Genomic DNA, 18,156 nt, shown 5'->3' with positions numbered 1-18,156 from the left:
AAAATCTCATATATACACCTTGTTATATCAGAAATAGATCATGACACGTTAGAAATGAAAGAGGTATTACCAACTTAAGTCAATTTTGTGTAACCTGACCACCCACCCACACATAAGCACATAAACCGCGTATTCAATCACCTCCAATCTGCCCCCTTGCAGCTCCGCTAACATGTTCTTCATGCCAAGGGCTAATTGGCCGGTTCTGCTCTGCCTCCCACATGAACACCCACTCTGCTTCTCAGGTGCACTCTGCTGACTCCGCTGCACCCGGGGGGGGGGGGGGGGGGGGGGCGGCAGAGTATTTCCCAGTGATCATTAATAAACATAAGGGGAATTTATCAGATAATCCCTAAAAATGGATCTAACCATTTTGTCTGCAATGCTTCAAATCTTAAAATTTAGTCTACAGGAAAAAGAATGACTTGTGGTATCTGAGTCATCTTCATCCGACCCCAAACAGCAGAAGACCCCTTTTATTAAGCAAAGACCTGGGTGTCACCCTTACAACCTAAAAATACAAAGGAGCCAATAAGATTGTGACAGGTGTTTTAACAAAGTGACGTATATATCCTCGTAGTGTGCATCTGGATGGAAAACCAAAGCAAAGGAATGCCTTTATCTAGAGACATGGCGTCCCCTCTGTAGCATCTAGCTTTTATACCAAATATTGCAACCTAGGCATAAATTCAAGATTTAATTATGTTTAATAAATCCTACTATATCAGGGGCTATGGATGCCTTCATTGTCATTTTTCTAATTACTGATTTTCACGTATAACTTTTAATATGTCATAGTGACATATAAAAAGGTTTTGATGGGTATCTGAGTGCTGGGACCCCCACCGATCGCTAGGACGAGGAGAGAGAAATGCTCACATAGCACGCACTCTCTCTCCACGCCGCAGATGACGAGTTCAATAGAAAGTCTATGGGCCATCTGGACTCAGTCGCCTCCAGTGAGGAGAGAGAGAATGCCATGCAATCGCTTCTCTCTCCTCATTCCAACAATCGGTGAGGGTCTCAGCACTTTAGCGCTCGGACCTCTACCGTTCAAAACCTTTGATGTGTCGCTATGACACATCAAAAGTTTTTTAAAAGTTCAGTGACACTTTTTGTTAAATATTTACACCATTTGGTTTCTGCTGCTTCTACACAAACTCAAATCATAACGAAAATTTCGAAACCTTACACTTAATGCACTAAGGCCACTTCCAGATGGGTGTAATACAGGAGCTATATTGCCCCCCTTTATGGACATAACAAATGAACCTCCTGCAGTCCATCAGAACTGGAGGTAGAGCGCCAGAACTCTGGTACTGATGAACTATTGGAAGTCTGGGTGTTGAGTTCACAATATGGGGACAAAAAAGTCCCCGCATTACACCCGTGTGAAACTAACGTTATCTTTTACAGGACCACTGTAAGGAAATATTGAAATGTCAGTGATGAGTGAGGGTCTTAAGGGATGAGGCACCAACTCATGACTAGTACAAGAGCATTTTGTTACCTGAGCTTCCACTTCATTCATGCTGTACAGCGGCGGCTGTCCTTTGGTCACTAGAATTCTATTCAAAACTTCTCTAGACATCTTGCCAGGCAAGTAGAAACATAGAGGGAAAGGAATCCGTGAAGCATACCACGGCCGCGTCACCCCGGAATAATTGTCAGAATCGACCCAAAATGTGTGCAACTGGAACGACATTACAAACTGTAAGTACAAAGCAACCTACTTTCATGAGATTAGCCAAGCAATTTTCCACCCAGCACATAGCACTCACTAAAAGTATAAAGCTTGAAAAATGATCTTAAACTGGCCTTACACCTTCAGGCCTGATCACATCATCGTCTACATTCAGTGTGTAATGGGGAGGTTTCCCGATGCATGGATACGGTCAGTGGATTGGCTGCATTTTCCGGACCGATCACTGCTCCTCTGACCTGCTGCCTGACCACGGCACTAGTGTACTGTACCCACATGCATTAGTACAGTACGTTAGACCTGTGGTCAGGCGGGGAGTCTCACCATCACAAGTCATTATAATGCTGTGAGTACAGGTCAGAGGAGCAGTGCTCGTTATGGGAATTGCAGCCATCACGCAGACCGTTTTTCCTCGACCCAACACTCATGTGTTCATAGCCTTTGACTGGAGGTCATAACAATGTCCTTTTGGCAATAGACAAAAACATATGGACTAGTATGGTAGACTGTGCTATTTCATCCCATAGAAAAATATACAGGTAAGGGGGTTTTCCAGGCTCCTGATATTGATGACTTATCCTCAGGATAGGTCATATATATCCGATCGGTGAGGGTTCGACTCCTGGCACCACCACTGATCAGATGTTCCCTGCAGCCTCTGGTGCCTGAACTTGAACTGTGAATGGGGCAGGAAGCACAGCTCTCTTCCTCCATTACTGCATCTCAACTACCATTTAAGTGAATGAGAGCTGAGCTGCATTAACCTGGCACGGCCACCGCTGTCCTTCCTGCTCCATTTACAGTTCAAGTTCAGGCACCAGGGAACAGCTGATCGGTGGTGGTGCCAGGAGTCGGACCCTCACCGAACAGATACTAATGACATATCCTGAGGATAGGTCATCTATATCCTTTAAACAAACTCTTTTTTTTAACATAGTATCTTATGGCCAACCATCTGAGGCATATGTTATACATCTTGAGTAGGGATTAGCGAACCCGACGTTTTCAGGTTTGAGTTTGGCGTTCGGGCAGTGGAGAATAATGGAATTCTATGACGGAAGGCAAAACGGAACCCTTTAAGAGGCATTCGGACATAATAGAAGTCTATGGGCAGCATAAAACAGATCCGGCTGGTTTCCGTTATGCAGGACGGAAAACCAAACCAGACGGATCCTTTATGAGGCCCATAGATTTCTATTATGACGGAATGCCTCTTAATGGCTTCCGTTTTGCCTTGCGTCATAGAATTCTGTGCTAACGGAATTCCTCCACCGCCCGAACGCCGAACCTGAAAACGTCGGGTTCACTCCTCCCTAGTCATGAGCTTTTCAATACACTTTGATGACATACCCATTAAACAGATACCATTGTGGCCTACAGGTGACTGTTTGCGTTAAATGGATGCCTAACAGTAGCAGCCATCACTCACAGGCTATAATACCATCTGTTTAATGGAAATATGGTGAAAAGCTTCTATCTGATGAACAGATACCACTGTTGTGTGTATATCGGGGGCTTTTTCTGCCGTATACGCTAAATGAAGACAAAAAACATGACGAGAAGAGTCCGACAAAGCCAATAGCTATAAGAATGGCACAGTCAGAATTAGGTGAGATAAGCCTGTCCGTTAGTCTGTCGCAGACGCCCTTGAAGTGAATTTGTGCCTGGTACAATGTGTTTCAGCATACAGTCTAACTCATAAAGTCAATAATTAAATATTAAAAAGGATTTCTATGCCAATATCTCCATACGTACTATTGCAGGAAGCAGCTTCTCTTCAAGGAGGGCAACGTATGCCAGGGTGTCGGATCCCTCTCTGGCCGACAACACATAATCAGCATTATATTTCTGTAAGGAATACATAGAACATACATACAGTTATGCACATGGATGTAGCCAGGCAAAAAACCGTGGTGGTGAGGACGTCTGCTCAGTCTTTCGTTTAACAGATGCCACCAAATCCAGTCTCTGCACAGCAGTGTAGAATTCTTCAGTTATTCCCAAAGGTGAATCAATTCTTGGACAATTTTCCTGTATATAGGCCTGAGATCTATGTATCTGTGCAACCGAAATAAGTGTCAGGACATGTGGAGGAAGCCAGTCTGGTAGGCAGCACACTGATCTTACACTGCAAGCATTTGACATTGGTTGACTGAAGCCTGGCAACTACCAGACTGGCATCCTCTGCATGCCTAGGAGAAAGGGCAATGCAGACAAGTAGCTGCTAGGCATGTGCTAACTCCTGGAGACATGGAGCTTTCCTGACTGACCTGCTAGTTGCAGGAAATACTGGTATTCCCATAGGTCTGCAACATTTACAACTCTGCATTGCACAGTTCCTCTGCTGTTCCTCTTGGAAATGTATGAAGAAACTGAAAACTGGTTGTTACCATTTGCCCTGGGGTTCTGTTGACACATTTTCCGACCTTTTCTTACAGTGGAAACTGCAAAAACTCTTGTTGTTGCCTTGATTCATTCTCGTCTTGACTACTGCAACACATTACTAATCGGTCTCCCTCTCACTAAACTCTCCCCCCTTCAGTCTGTTGTAAATGCTGCAGCCAGGCTCATCTATCTGTCCACCCGCTATACTGATGCCTCCACCCTGTGCCAGTCACTTCACTGGTTGCCCATCCACCACAGAACACAGTTCAAACTTCTCACCCACAAAGCTCTCCACAATGCTCCATACATCTCCTCCCTCATTTCCATCTACCACCCGACTGGTCCTCTCCGTTCTGGTAGTGACCTAAGATTAAAATCCACCATAATTCGTACCTCTCACTCCCGTCTTCAAGACTTTTCTAGAGCTGCACCTAGTCTCTGGAATGCTCTGCCCCGGAATATCAGGTCAATTCCCAACTTCCCTAACTTCTAAGTGCCTTAAAAACACATCTTTTCAGGCAAGCTTCCTAAAATGACTGTTCCCCGAGTAAACCCCCTTCCCCCCAACTCTTCAGACCTGAACTCGATCCTGTAACAGTCCCAAACCAGAAGTAGATCGGCCTACACCACTGCTCTCAGTACAATAATGGCTTGACTACTACATATCACAATCAACTACCTCATAGATTGTAAGCTCTTGCGAGCAGGGCCCTGACTCCTAGTATTTCAGTTGTATATTAGGCAGTTACGTTGTGATGTCTTTTGTTTTGTACATGAACCCTCAGAATTTGTGAAGCGCTGCAGAATATGGTGGCACTATATAAATATTATTATTTCCTAGAGAAAAAAGTGAGAAATGACACCATGCAGTGTTTTAAGAAGAGTTCTACAAGTATTAAAGAAGTTCTCCAACCTCAAGACCTTGTTACCAGAAGGTAGTATTCTGCTGCACTTGTTTAAAAAAAAAAAAAAAAAAATCATACTCGCCTGCTCCCCAACTCTCCATTACAGCTCCCCGGTTCCCTGTCAGGTTCTTCAGGTCCTGTAAGCTTACGGATGGATAAGGTCATGCGCGAGCTGCAGCTAATCACTAGCCTCAGTGGTCAAGTGTCCCTAAATGAGACATCACCGCTGGGTCATGTGTTGTTCGGGGACACGTCACTCATTGGCTGCAGCGGTGAGCGTGACCCCGTCCATCTGAAAGTTTACAGGACAGAAACTGGAAGAAGACTGAAGGGAGTCGGGGAACAGGTATGAGTTTTTCAACAGGTACAACATGCTGCCAACAAAATTTAAAAAAGGTCCCAAAGCTGGACAACCCCTTTTAACTAAAACAGACCTGTCAGGAACGGTGACAGGTCCTCTTTAAAGTAGTTTTCGGGTAATAAAGATTTTTTTTTAGCAAGTGCCTGCAGCCTGCCCCCTGAAACAGAAGAGTCATACTTACCTGCTCCGGTCCTCCACGCTGCCTCCACTCTCTCCTTCTTCCAGTCCCCGCACATGCACCGCTCCAGCCAATGACTGGCTTCAGTTGTGACGTGTTGCTTGTGGCCACATCACTGTTAAAGCCAGTCCCTGCCTGGAGCACTATAACAGTGTGGGGATCGGAATATAGAGACAGCATGGAGGACCGGAGTGGTGTGGAGCGGATAAGTGTGAATCTTCTTTTTCAGGGTCAGGCTGCGGGCACTTTATAAAAAATAATTATTACTGGAAAACTCCTTTAAGGTCTGATTAAAAAGATGCCTTTTACAAGCCAAACACACTCCACATTTCTGCTACTGCTTGAAGGACAGGAGGCTAATCGGTCACATTAATATTTATACCGGCGGCTGACAGTGCAGTGTTGGATGGTGGACCATACGAAGAACTGGCCTGCTATCCAGGGGAGAGTGCTGTATTTCTACAGCAAGTCACCATGGCATAATACAAAACTGACATTTCTCTTCAAGGAAATTGAAAACCCAGTAAAACTCTTTAAATTCTGAGGGATAATTGGACCACCGGAGGTGAGCTCTCCTATTCCAAAAACTTCGGCAGCCTGTGTTCTAGCTTAGGAATCCGATCAGTTTCCTCTTACTACTTTATTAAATGTGCGCCAGTGCCCTGTAAAAAGATACAAGCATTCCAGACCAAGATCTGTGCACTCCACATACGGGATTCATAGAGGAGTGTGCCGTATACTCAGGGGTCATTGGGGATGTGGGAATGGACTTCTACTAAATTATCCAAGTAGTAGTCTTGCATATGTCAAATGTATACCTAGACCATAAGGTTATGGCCGCCTTTTTTTTTTTATTGAGCTAATATACCTAAGGCCCCTTTCACACAAGCGAATTCCACGCATTGGACTCGCAGCGTGTCAGCGAGAGCACCTGTCCTGACCTCCCAGCACTAACGGGGTAGCATAGCATTATATTTGCAGCGGATTGCGTTTTGCAACTATCCACCGTCCTTAATCTTGGCTGTCCATAACGTTTATTGTTACAATATTATGTTCAATTCCCTATGGTTTGTTACTTGTAAGACAAAAAGTAATCAGTGACCTGCTGAGCACTCGTCTGGTTGTTCGGTAGAAACACAATGGCTACAATGTATGTTTCAACTGGACTGTTGATTGGATTACTTCTCAGGCTGAGGGGAGGGGATGTGTGGATACTGTGTGTCGTCCAGTTATTGGGAAGAGGGATGGGATATTAGTGGATGGTTTTTATTTACTACTGATGCTGTTCTTCCTGTGCTAACTACTTGATCCCGAAGTAACCCTTGGAATACCGGCGGAGAAAGCCTATGTCGTACTAGCATGCCGCTACATTTGGTTGGCAGAGGCGGGATCCAGAACTCACAAGGGAACAAGTAACAGGGAAGGCAGCAGTACCAATGGATTGCGGATGGAGATAGATTATTCTACACTTAAGCGGTCCACGTTAAAGGATCTCCTGGAAGTAAGGAAGGTTCCCGAACGGAGCGGTTCGACTAACGAACAGGAATAGTGTGAGTTCCAAAGGGAGCTACAATTCAGGCTGTCATTTTATGGCGAAAACCCACCAACGGATATAATCTCCTGAACCATGACAGAAGTTCAGGAGTTTGTACAGAGGAACCAGTAAACACCAGAAAGTGGCCAAACAGTGACAATGATACAGGAGGGTAAGCCTAACATACTTTACCAGGCTTTTAAAACATATGTAGAGGCAGAGGAAGATATAGATGCATTCCTCCAGGATTTTGAGAGACTGTGTGCCCTACATAAAATAAATACGGTAGATTGGCACAGTCCCCGACGAGGAAATCCGGAACTACAGCCGGGTTAAGGAAGCAATACTTGCCTGGTATGCCATAACACCAGAGGCGTACCGGAGACGGTTCAGAGAGCTTAAAAAGACAGAGAAGGACTCTCACGCTGAATGGGCCTGCTGCCTACACCGAGCGGCCCTGGGATGGGTACAAGCCCACAAAGCGCGGTTTTGTTGGGGAATGATCTGGGGAAGCTCACCTCCACTTTTGAGCCCCAGACCACCGCCATTGGAGAAGCACACCCAGTTGTCACCCGTCAACAGGCCCGCACCCAGGACCACAACTCACACCCGGAGGTTCAGGTAAGAGATCCTTCTCCTTCCGTAGAGTGTGTCCCCTGGGCTCCCCCTAGTGAATTTGAGGCAGAGGTTATCACTGACCCCACGTTACAAGTATATAGAGATAAGGTCACCTCTGACCAACCCGGGGCGGAGGGGGGAGAGATTTGTATGGGACAAGAAACTGTTATACAGGGAGTCTGAGAAAAGAGTAGGCGGGTCAGACCCTCCTATTAGGCAGCTGGTGGTACCGCAGCGGTACCGATCAGAGTTCCTCCGGATAGCACATGATATTCCGCTATCTGGACATTTAGGGGTCAGTCGCACCCGGTATCGATTAACCCAGAGTTTCTTCTGGCCACATATCAGTCAAGAAGTCAGGAAGTACTGCAATACCTGTGACACGTGCCAGAGAGTGGGGAAGAGGGTGGACCACCGGAAAGCCAAGTTACACCCCTTACCCATAGTCGAGCAACAGTTCAGCCGAATAGCGGTGGATATAGTGGGTCCCTTAGCCAAGCCTAGCCCCTCTGGCAAGAGATTTATCTTGATAGTGGTGGACTACGCTACCAGATATCCAGAGGCGGTGGCTCTAACTAATATCCATGCTAGGTAGCAGGGGCTCTCATGCGGATTTTGTTCAGGATGGGGTTACCCAAGGATATAACCTTGGATCGGGGTACTCAGTTCACCGTGGAAGTGACCCAGCACCTCTGGAAATTCTGTGGCATTAAGCCAATATTTAGTGCCCCCTACCATCCCCAGACCAATGGGCTATGCAAACGATTTAACGGAACGCTGAAACAGATGCTCCAAACCTTCGCCGAGACCCACCGGGAATGGGAGCGATTCCTGCCCCATCTTCTCTTTGCATACTGAGAGGTGTCGCAGGAATCCACAGGGTTCTCCCCGTTTGAGTTGATATTTGGGAGGCGGGTGCGAGGTCCCCTAGATCTTATCAAGGAACATTGGGAGGGAGGCCATAGCACAGTAGGTACCCCCATCATACCATATGTGCTGGGGTCCTGGGACCGACTGGAGGAATTAACCAGGTCGGTACAGGAAAACCTTCAGGCAGCCCAGACCCATCAGTGCACATGGTATGATCGGGGAGCCAGGGACCGTAGCTTTAAGGTCGGGCAGGAAGTTTTAGTTTTAAAACCGGTCCGACATGAGAGGCTACAGGCTGCCTGGCAAGGCCCTTATAAAGTGTTGGAACAGAGATGTGACACCACATATATAATCGGCCCATGTGCAGGGTCAGGGGGGCGACGCATGCTCCATGTGAACATGATGAAGCCCTACCAGGATCGCACCGAGGAGGTGACTGCTATATGCGCACCCACCTCTGAGGAGTTTAACAGCCTTCCCCTTCCAGACCTCCTGGGGGACAGAAGTTTGTCTAGTGCCATAGAGGAGGTCAAATTAGGAGATCGGTTGAGCCCACAGGAGCGTATTTAGGTACAACAACTGTTAAGAGAGAAGCAAGACACCTTCTCTAATGCACCCGTTTACACTCCTCAGGCCACTCACCGAGTAGAGACACCAGGTCAACCCCCACTGCGGCAGACCCCCTACCGCATCCCTAAGGCGGTATGGGAGAACATGCACAAGGAGATCAAGGAGATGCTCCAACTGGGGGTGATTGAGCCGTCGGACAGCCCCTGGGTCTCCCCAGTAGTCCTCGTACCCAAGCGGGACGGTACGACCCACTTCTGTGTGGACTACCGGAGGTTAAACGAAAAATTACAGTGTCCGATGCCTACCCTATGCAGAGGATAGACGAACTGCTAGACCCGATGGCCAGGGGCCATTACCTCACTACCATTGATCTCCGTAAGGGGCATTGGCAGATTTCCTTGGCCCCAGACGCCATCCCTAAGTCCGCCTTTGTCACCCCCTTCGGTTTATACCAATTTAAGGTAATACCTTCCAAAGTATGGTGGACCGGCTCCTAGATTGGTTCCAGGGCTACACCTGCGCCTACTTAGATGACATCGCCATCTTTAGCAAAACCTGGCAGGAGCACCTGGCCCATACAGGTGCGGTTCTAGACAGGATTAGGGAAGGAGGCTTAACGCTGAAGCCTGCCAAATGCAACATAGGAATGGCCGAGGTCCAGTACCTTGGGCATCGAGTAGGCTGTGGGAAGCAGAAGCCTGAGCCAGCTAAAGTAGAGGCTGTAGCCCAGTGACCAACCCCCAGAGCCAAGACACAAGTGTTAGCTTTTCTAGGGACGGCCGGGTATTATAGAAAGTTTGTTCCCAACTATAGCACCCTGGCCAAGCCCCTTACTGATCTTATCCGGAAATTTTTTCCCACCAAGTATCCTGGACCCCGGAGTGTGAGCAGGCATTCGAACAATTGAAAAATGCACTTCTAAATGCCCCTGTCTTGGCAGCTCCCGATCCAACCAAATGTTTTCTTGTTCACACAGACTCTTCTATGTTTGGATTGGGGGCAGTGCTTAGCCAAGTTGGGGCCGAAGGCGGAGAACATCCCATGGCTTACATAAGTCGGAAGCTGTTACCCAGAGAAGTAAGCTATGCCACCATCGAGAAGGAGTGCCTGGCTGTGGTGTGGGCCCTGAAAAAATTACAACCCTACTTGTATGGACAGCCCTTTTCTTTGCTCACGGATCACAACCCGCTGGTCTGGCTAAACCGGGTGGCTGGGGACAATCCCCGGCTGCTGCGCTGGAGTTTGGTGCTGCAGCCATTTGACTTCAACATCCAGTACCGCCCGGGGAAACAAAACGGAAACGCTGACGGGTTGTCTAGATAAACTGACTTCGAAAAATTATCCGTGAGCAACCCCGGACATCCCCAAGCCGATCCGTGATGGATCAGACTGTGTATGCCGGCTTGTGGGCAAGGGGGAGCAGTGTAGCGGATTGCGTTTGGCTACTATCCACCGTCCTTAATCTTGGCTGTCCATAACGTTTATTGTTGCAATATTATGTTCAATTCCCTATTGGTCGTTACTTGTAAGACAAAAAGTAATCAGTGACCTGCTGAGCATTCGTCTGGTTGTTCGGTAGAAACACAATGGCTACAATGTATGTCTTAACTGTACTGTTGATTGGATTACTTCTCAGGCTGAGGGGAGGGAATGTGTGGGCTGTAACCAGTTTGTGACTGAAGAATATATAATTTTCTGTGGGTGCCTCCCTTGCATGGGAGAGTTGATAAAAGCAGGGTATGTGACATTAAACATTGTTCTGCTCCTGATACTGTGTGTCGTCCAGTTATTGGGAAGAGTGATGGGTAGTGTTGAGCGAACTTGTGTTTTAAGTTCGGAGTCTAAAGTTCGGGTTATCGAAGTATCCCGTTATGGATTCTAAATTCCGTTATGGTCCTTGGTAGCGGAATCCATAACGGGATACTTTGATAACCTGAACCCGAACTTTAGACGCCGAACTTAAAACACAAATTAGCTCAACACTAGTGATGGGATATTCGTGGATTGTTTTTATTTACTACTGATGCTGTTCTTCCTGTGCTAACTACTTGATCCCGACGTAACCCCCTTTAATGACCCCTTTAAAACCATAATAATGAGTACAAGTAAAAAAAAATTCAAAATTCAAATGGGGATATTAATATACAAAGTAAATATATTGGAATTACCCACCACCAGCACATTTGGTGATTTTTTTTTGTTTCTGCTGCAACTTGGTTGCTTTCCATCCACATTCCTTCTGCGCGAGTATTCATCAAGCAGCACAAGTGGAAATTCATGGGAACAAATGTCATTACTAAACATTTTATGGATTACTGAACTTTCCGCTGATGTCAGATGGCTGACTGGCATTAGTACGGAGGCTTCCTACAGTTCATGCCTGCAGCACACTTAGCTGCGGCCAGGAGACAGACTTCCAGCCCAGACTTAGCGTCCCTTCATGCTACACTTTCACAATATTCACTTATTCTAAAACTCCCTAAGAAACACGTCAGCTTATGAAATGAGGCTGGAAACAAACGCTGGTAAATCTGCTTATACATTCGAGAACAGTTAAAGGGGTTGTCTAGCTTTGAAAACCCATTGTCATATATCTGTTAGAGAATTATGAGCTAATAGACGGGGGCCTCTATTCAGGATACTCAGCTCTTGACCAAAGAACACCTCTCAACCTGAAGGACTGGTTCTGTCCTGCATAAGGGCCCGTTCACACAGTGAATTTTGCCTTTGCAAAACCAGACGTCTATTCTGCGGCAGAAACCACTGAGGTTTCTGTCTTAGTTTTTCACTTTGAATGCCGTGGACAAGCACACTCATTGGCACTAAACTGCGAGTGGACATGTCCCGTCTCGGCACAGTCGCAGCTTTACCCCATTGAAGTCCATGGCAAAATTTCGGTGGCAAAATCTGCCATATGAACAAGCCCTTACACTGATAACTCACCGATTTGAACAGGCATTGTGTAATGCCAACTTTCTCCTGTGGTGGCGCTGCAGGGAAACCAAACACCTACTGCCATGTTTTGCCACGCATGAAAGTTTGTTACTGCCCGCTTAATGGGGAGACAACGAATCGCCCATAGCAGACAACAACTTCAACCAGGAACGTAACGCTGTTTAAAGGGGTTGTCATAAAGACAACTTATCCCCTATCCACAGGACAGGGAATAAATGTGTGATCGGTGGGGGTCTGACAGCTGGGGCCCCTGACAATCACAAAAAGTGGGGCCCATACTCCCCGTTTTAATGGAGTGGCAGGGAGACTTGCATAGCCACCACTTCATTCAACTCTATAGGACCGCATTCAGCTATCTCCAGTAGTCCCATGGAGCGGCATCACACGTACATAACCACCACTACATTCAAACTGGGGAACACGAACCCCTGCACTCATGATCGGCAGGGGCCCCAGTGGTAGGTTCCTGAAAGATCTGACTCCTATCTCGAATCCTGTGGATAGGGTAGAAGTTGTCTTAATGGGACAACCGCTTTAATTTATCCTTTCTATACATCCCATTCATTGGTATTTAATTGACCAAGCCAATATTTTATTTTTATTTTAAAGGGCATCTGTTGGCAGATTTTCATCTATGAAACTTGCTGACCTGTTAGGCTACTTTCACACTGGCGGTTTTACAGGATCCGGCAGGGTCCAGCAAAAATGCTTCCGTTACTGATAATACAACCGCCTGCATCGGTTATGAACGGATCCGGTTGTATTATCTTTAACATGGCCAAGACGGATCCGTCATGAACTCCATTGAAAGTTAATGGGGGACAGATCGGTTTTCTATTGTGGCAGAGAAAACGGATCTGTCCCTGTTGACTTGCATTGGCGGTCATGGCGGATCCGTCTTGCTCCACATCTCACGACGGAAAGCAAAGAACATGTTGCGGTTTTCTCTCCGGTATGGGAACGCAACTAAACGGAAAGGAATGCATTTTAGAGCATTCCGTTCTGTTCAGTTTTGTCCCCATTGACAGTGAATGGGGACAAAACTGAAGCGTTTTTTTCCGGTATTGAGCCCCTATGACGGATTTCAATACCGGAAAACTAAAACACTAATGTGAAAGTAGCCTTACATGTGCACTTGGCAGCTGAAGGCATGTGTGTTCATATGTGCCCATATTACTGAGAAAAATGAACATGGGACCAACACAGATGCCTTCAGCTGCCAAGTGCACATGTAACAGGTCAGCCAGTGTCATAGGGACAAATCTGCGGACAGATGCCCTTTAATACCAGCAGATTACGGAAGATGTGTGGTGTAAAGGCTTCAAAAGGGAATAGTCCTGTTCCACATTTAGCCATCAGTCTGTAAATGACTTCATGATAACCCTGCAATGTATAAAACAACATAAGAGCAACTTACCTGTTTCCTAAAACAGTTTAAAATGTTGACAGGCTGCGTAACAATGTCGTCCTGGTATGTTAACGTGGGCACTACATCTGCATGAAGAACACAGAAGACATTCATTTCTACTATACACACGGTACCTGAACCAGTATAGTCCTGCAGTCGGATCGATCAATGCGCATGATAAACAGCAAGTAAGGGTCCATTCACACGTCCGTATGAACAGGTCTGCATCGGTTCCGCAATTTGCGGAACGGGTGCGGACCCATTTATTTCAATGGGGCTGCAAAAGATATGGACAGCACACCACGTGCTGCCCGCATCCGTATGTCTGTTCCGTGCAAAAAAAGATAAAGCATGTCCTATTCTTGTCTGCAGCCACGGACAATAGGCATTTCTATCAAAGGGTCAACCATGTGCGAAGAGGCCGGTGTCCATGTTTTGCGGATCTGCAATTTGCAGACTGCAAAACACTTGCGGAAGTGCGAATGGACCCTAAACTGACAACTCTGTGAATGCTGCAGCGTTTTATGAGCTGTAATACAGTAAAACATGTGTCCCCTTGTGACTACATTCTTGTATGGGTGCACCTGATATAAACTCAGTGTGCCGAAATTTTATGTCCACCTTTGCACAGAAACAGGACCAATGACCATCTGAACACTGCGGGTCTGGTTCCCCTGTCATATACCGCTGCACAGGAAACATTACACCCCAGTAACGAATGACCATGGAATGTATGGATGAGGTGGATGCCCCTCTGTGCCCTAAGAGGGTACAGGAACAGGGTTTGTGGTCATGGAATAACTTCATTAAAAGGTTAAAGCTCCATTGGTCTCTGAAACGAGGGGTTGAAGAGCTTAGCGTGGGGGGGGGGGGGGCACATGGGTGTATGAACTCATAGGACAAGTTCACACGACTGATTTAGAAAAACAGCTCCATGTAAATCCACGCGGTTTTTGGTGCGGTTTTTGACGCGTCTTGTTTTAACTAATGGGTGTTCACTTTAAAGCTGCATTTTCAGCATGGCGTAACCGGGCATGTAACAGGACATGTGCTCGCTCGGCTCCGTCCTGCACTCGGCAGTTTATCCTGAAAACCCCGCTGCAGAATTTCAATAAAAGCGCGCACAGTGTGCCCAGAGCCGACCTACCTACCTCCGGTGCCGCTCATGATCCGACCGGCGAAAATGTCTAAGAGGAGAGAGGGGAGAGCGGCCGACCGCGAGCTCCAAGATGGCGCCGGCAGTGAAACCCCATGCCGCACTGACCACCCGTCTGACCTGCACAGGGAGACTGCAGCTAAGCTGGGTAAGTTTGCCCGCTCTGCTGCCCAACTAACCGCTAAAGGGGCAAGGGAAAGACATCCTCCCTCCAGGGGATCTGCCGATCAGGCTGCTGAGGAGGAGGGAGAAGGGGAAGCTGCTGCACGGCCAGAAGAAAGCTCTGCTGTCCCTGAAGCGGCACAAGCCAGCGATCCCTCAGCACAGCTCACTGACACAGAAGACATAGTGGCTGAACCAACTCTTAAAGACGTCCTACACGCTATCACTAAGTGTGGTAAATCGCTGCATACTCTTAATGTTCAAGTAGGAGCCATTAAAGAAGACGTAGCTATAGTCCGCCACGATCTGCGAAAACTTGCGGACCGAACGACCGACCTGGAAAACCGTGTGGGCGATGTGGAGGAGTCTATTCAGCCTCTTAAACGTGATGTCGCTGAATGTACCAGGAGGATGGATATGTTGGCAGCTAAACAAGATGACTTAGAGAACCGGTCACGCCGAAACAATGTGCGTCTGGTGGGTGTACCGGAAAAAGCAGAAGGTACTAATCCCACAGAGTTCTTTGAATCCTGGCTGAAAAATCAATTCGGGCCAAGCACTCTGACACCTCTGTTCGCTGTGGAAAGGGCCCACAGGGTGCCTACTCGCCCATTACCACCGGGTGCACCCCCCAGACCGGTGATTATGAGGATCCTCCACTACAGGGATAGAGACATTATTCTCCGAAGAGCCAGAGAGCTGCCAGACATGTCTATTGATGGCCGCAGGGTGTCTCTGTTCCCTGGTTATTCCATTGAAGTCCAAAAAAGGAGAGCGAAGTTCCTTGATGTAAAGAGGCGACTGAGGGCTATTGATGTCAGCTACTCGATGATCTTCCCTGCAAAACTTTGTGTGGCAGCGCTGGGATCCACCATGTTCTTTGAGGATTCTAAAGAAGCCATGAAATGGTTGGACAGCCATGAACAACAGCTGCGAGAGACTAGAAGGCGGGATGATTCGTGACTGTCGCTTGTGGTAGTGCACACGTAACAATTATTTAAAGTGCAGGGAGTTCACGCCTCCCATATTTGTGGGTTCATCTCTTTTTGAATCTGCATTTACTCGCTACTGCGTGCAGTCTATGGGCCCTGCTATGTTATTTTGTAAGCTGCCTACATACATCTCCTTATCTCTGTTTTTACTCGTGCAACAGTGGCCAACAGGGGTCTCATGATGTACTTATATTAAGTATTGTTCTCTGTTTATTCCTACAGTTAAAATTACTGTTGATACCGCCCTACGTTTGGGGTAGATAGGCTGACCACTGGTGCTTGGCCTTGACGACGGGTGCTACTTTGACCCCACGGGCCTGGTAACTGGGGTGTATTTGGTGGGACCCCGCTGTTCAGGCTACAGCGCCATCTTGGTTCTAATTTCCTTTTTAGTGTAGTTTAAAGAAAGGGGAGGGGTTCTTTTACTATTTTAATAGTTAGAGTTTGTAAAGTGTGACTATGCTTTTCCGAAGTTCCATAGTTAGAGTCCTGGAGCAAGACAAGAGGAGTATACTGTGCTTATTAGCAGTGGATCCCCTGGGCCCCATCCGTCTCAATGTCCTGATGAATAGAAGACTGTCATGGCGGGAATAGTTCACTTCCTCAGCTGGAACACCAGAGGGGTAAAGGAAGGTAATAAAAGAAGGGCCATTCTAGATAGTGTCAAACAGCACCACCCTGTGATATGCTGCATCCAGGAAACACAGTTACTAGAAGATCAAACGAAGTTACTCTGCCCACACTGGGCTGGACACTGCTACCATGCTACGTACTTTACATATGCGAGGGGCGTCAGCATTTTAGTACACAAATCCAGAACTTTTACCTGCATCTCGTACAAGATAGATAGGGAAGGAAGATATATTTGTCTACACTACACACTGTATAATATCCTGTGTGTGATAATAGGGGTTTATATCCCACCGCCTTACTCCCCACAGGTACTTAAGTCTATTTTGGTGTATATGGCGGACGTACCGGATGTTCCAGTCATAGTTATGGGAGACTTTAACAGTACTATTGACCCTGCATTGGACAGAATGGGAGGAGGCTCTCATTCTCCTGGGTGCGGCCTCACTCCATTCGGAAGGCTTATGCGAGAATCCCTGCTGCTGGATTTCTGGAGATTGAAAAATCCGCTGACAAAACAATATTCGTGCGTCTCCTTTACCTATGACTCTTTATCAAGGATTGACCTCATTTTGGGGAATGCGGGTATGGGGAGTTTTCTCCGGGAAATCCAATATTTACAGTGTAGACTCTCGGACCACTCTCCGGTTCTGGCGATCGCTGACTTTCAGCCTACCAGAATACGGAGAAACACGGTCTGGAAATTCAATCCGCACTGGTTGAATGTGTTACCGGATCTGGGGGGCATAGGTGAAAAACTGAAGGAATATTTTGACCTTAATCTCCCGTCGGCATCTAAACTTGTGGTGTGGGATGCCATGAAAGCATATTTACAGGGGCTGTTATTAGTGGATATTAATGCTAAAAAACCCGAACCCAAATTGACGATACAAAAAATGACCGTCACAGTGGGTCTCTCGGAGGCAGCACATGTTGCTGCTCCAACGGCAGACACTGAGACAAGGTGGAAAGAGGCGCAGGAAAAATTAAATGACAAATTATTGCAAAATGCAAAGAATAAACGCTTTTTCCAAAAGCAGTCCTATTATGAGGAGGGAGAAAAGGCGGGAAGGTTATTGGCTTTAATTTCCAGAGCTCAACAGCAGTCATCATATATAGCGGCGCTCAGGGATCCAGAGTAATGAGAGATGATCCTGACACGATAGCCCATATTATGCAGTCCTTTTACTCCTCGCTATATCTCGAGTCCAAGACGACAGCTTCGGAGGAGGAGATTCAGGGTTTTTTACAGCAGTTACCGCTGCGTACCCTTTCGGGGGAACACAAAGATATGTTAGATGCCCCAGAAACTCTTGAGGAGTTGGAGGAGGCTCTAGGGTCCATGTCTAGTAATAAGGCGCCAGGGAGAGACGGCCTACCCGCTGAACTGTATAAACTATATGCATCCATACTTTTGCCGCAGTTACTGGAGGTTTGCAAGGAGGCGAAAGAAGCGGGACGCATGCCTGCCTCGATGAATGAAGCTATAATTGTGCTCATTACGAACCCTGGTAAAGATGTTAAAGAAGCGGATTCTTATAGACCAATCTCGCTCCTGCAGACGGACATTAAACTACTGGCGAAAGTGATGGCAAACAGACTAAACCGGGTTATCACGACGCTTATCCACACAGATCAGGCGGGCTTCATGCCGAATGCTTCCACTGCTGTTAATGTCAGAAGACTTTTTCTAAATATCCAGGCGAGCCAGGTCCACACCTCAAATGCGG

The 18,156-nt window shown here is 47.0% G+C and overlaps 1 protein-coding gene across 2 annotated transcripts in view; it reads right to left on the bottom strand.

Annotated features, from left to right (window-relative positions):
• MTX3 (metaxin 3) overlaps positions 1-18,156 on the bottom strand; it is a 48,804-nt gene that overhangs the window by 16,586 nt on the left and 14,062 nt on the right. For both annotated transcript variants that reach the window (XM_040421375.1, XM_040421376.1), the window contains exons 3-5: positions 13,496-13,572; positions 3,458-3,550; positions 1,511-1,693 (exon numbers count right to left, since the gene is read on the bottom strand). In XM_040421375.1, the coding sequence (XP_040277309.1) occupies positions 1,511-1,693; positions 3,458-3,550; positions 13,496-13,572 (353 nt within the window). The remainder of the gene's footprint in view (positions 1-1,510; positions 1,694-3,457; positions 3,551-13,495; positions 13,573-18,156) is intronic.

The sequence above is a fragment of the Bufo bufo genome, chromosome 2 (genome assembly GCF_905171765.1).
Source record: "Bufo bufo chromosome 2, aBufBuf1.1, whole genome shotgun sequence".
Taxonomy (NCBI): domain Eukaryota; kingdom Metazoa; phylum Chordata; class Amphibia; order Anura; family Bufonidae; genus Bufo; species Bufo bufo.
Note: the sequence above shows the minus strand (reverse complement) of the source record. Positions and strands in the feature narration are given on the sequence as shown.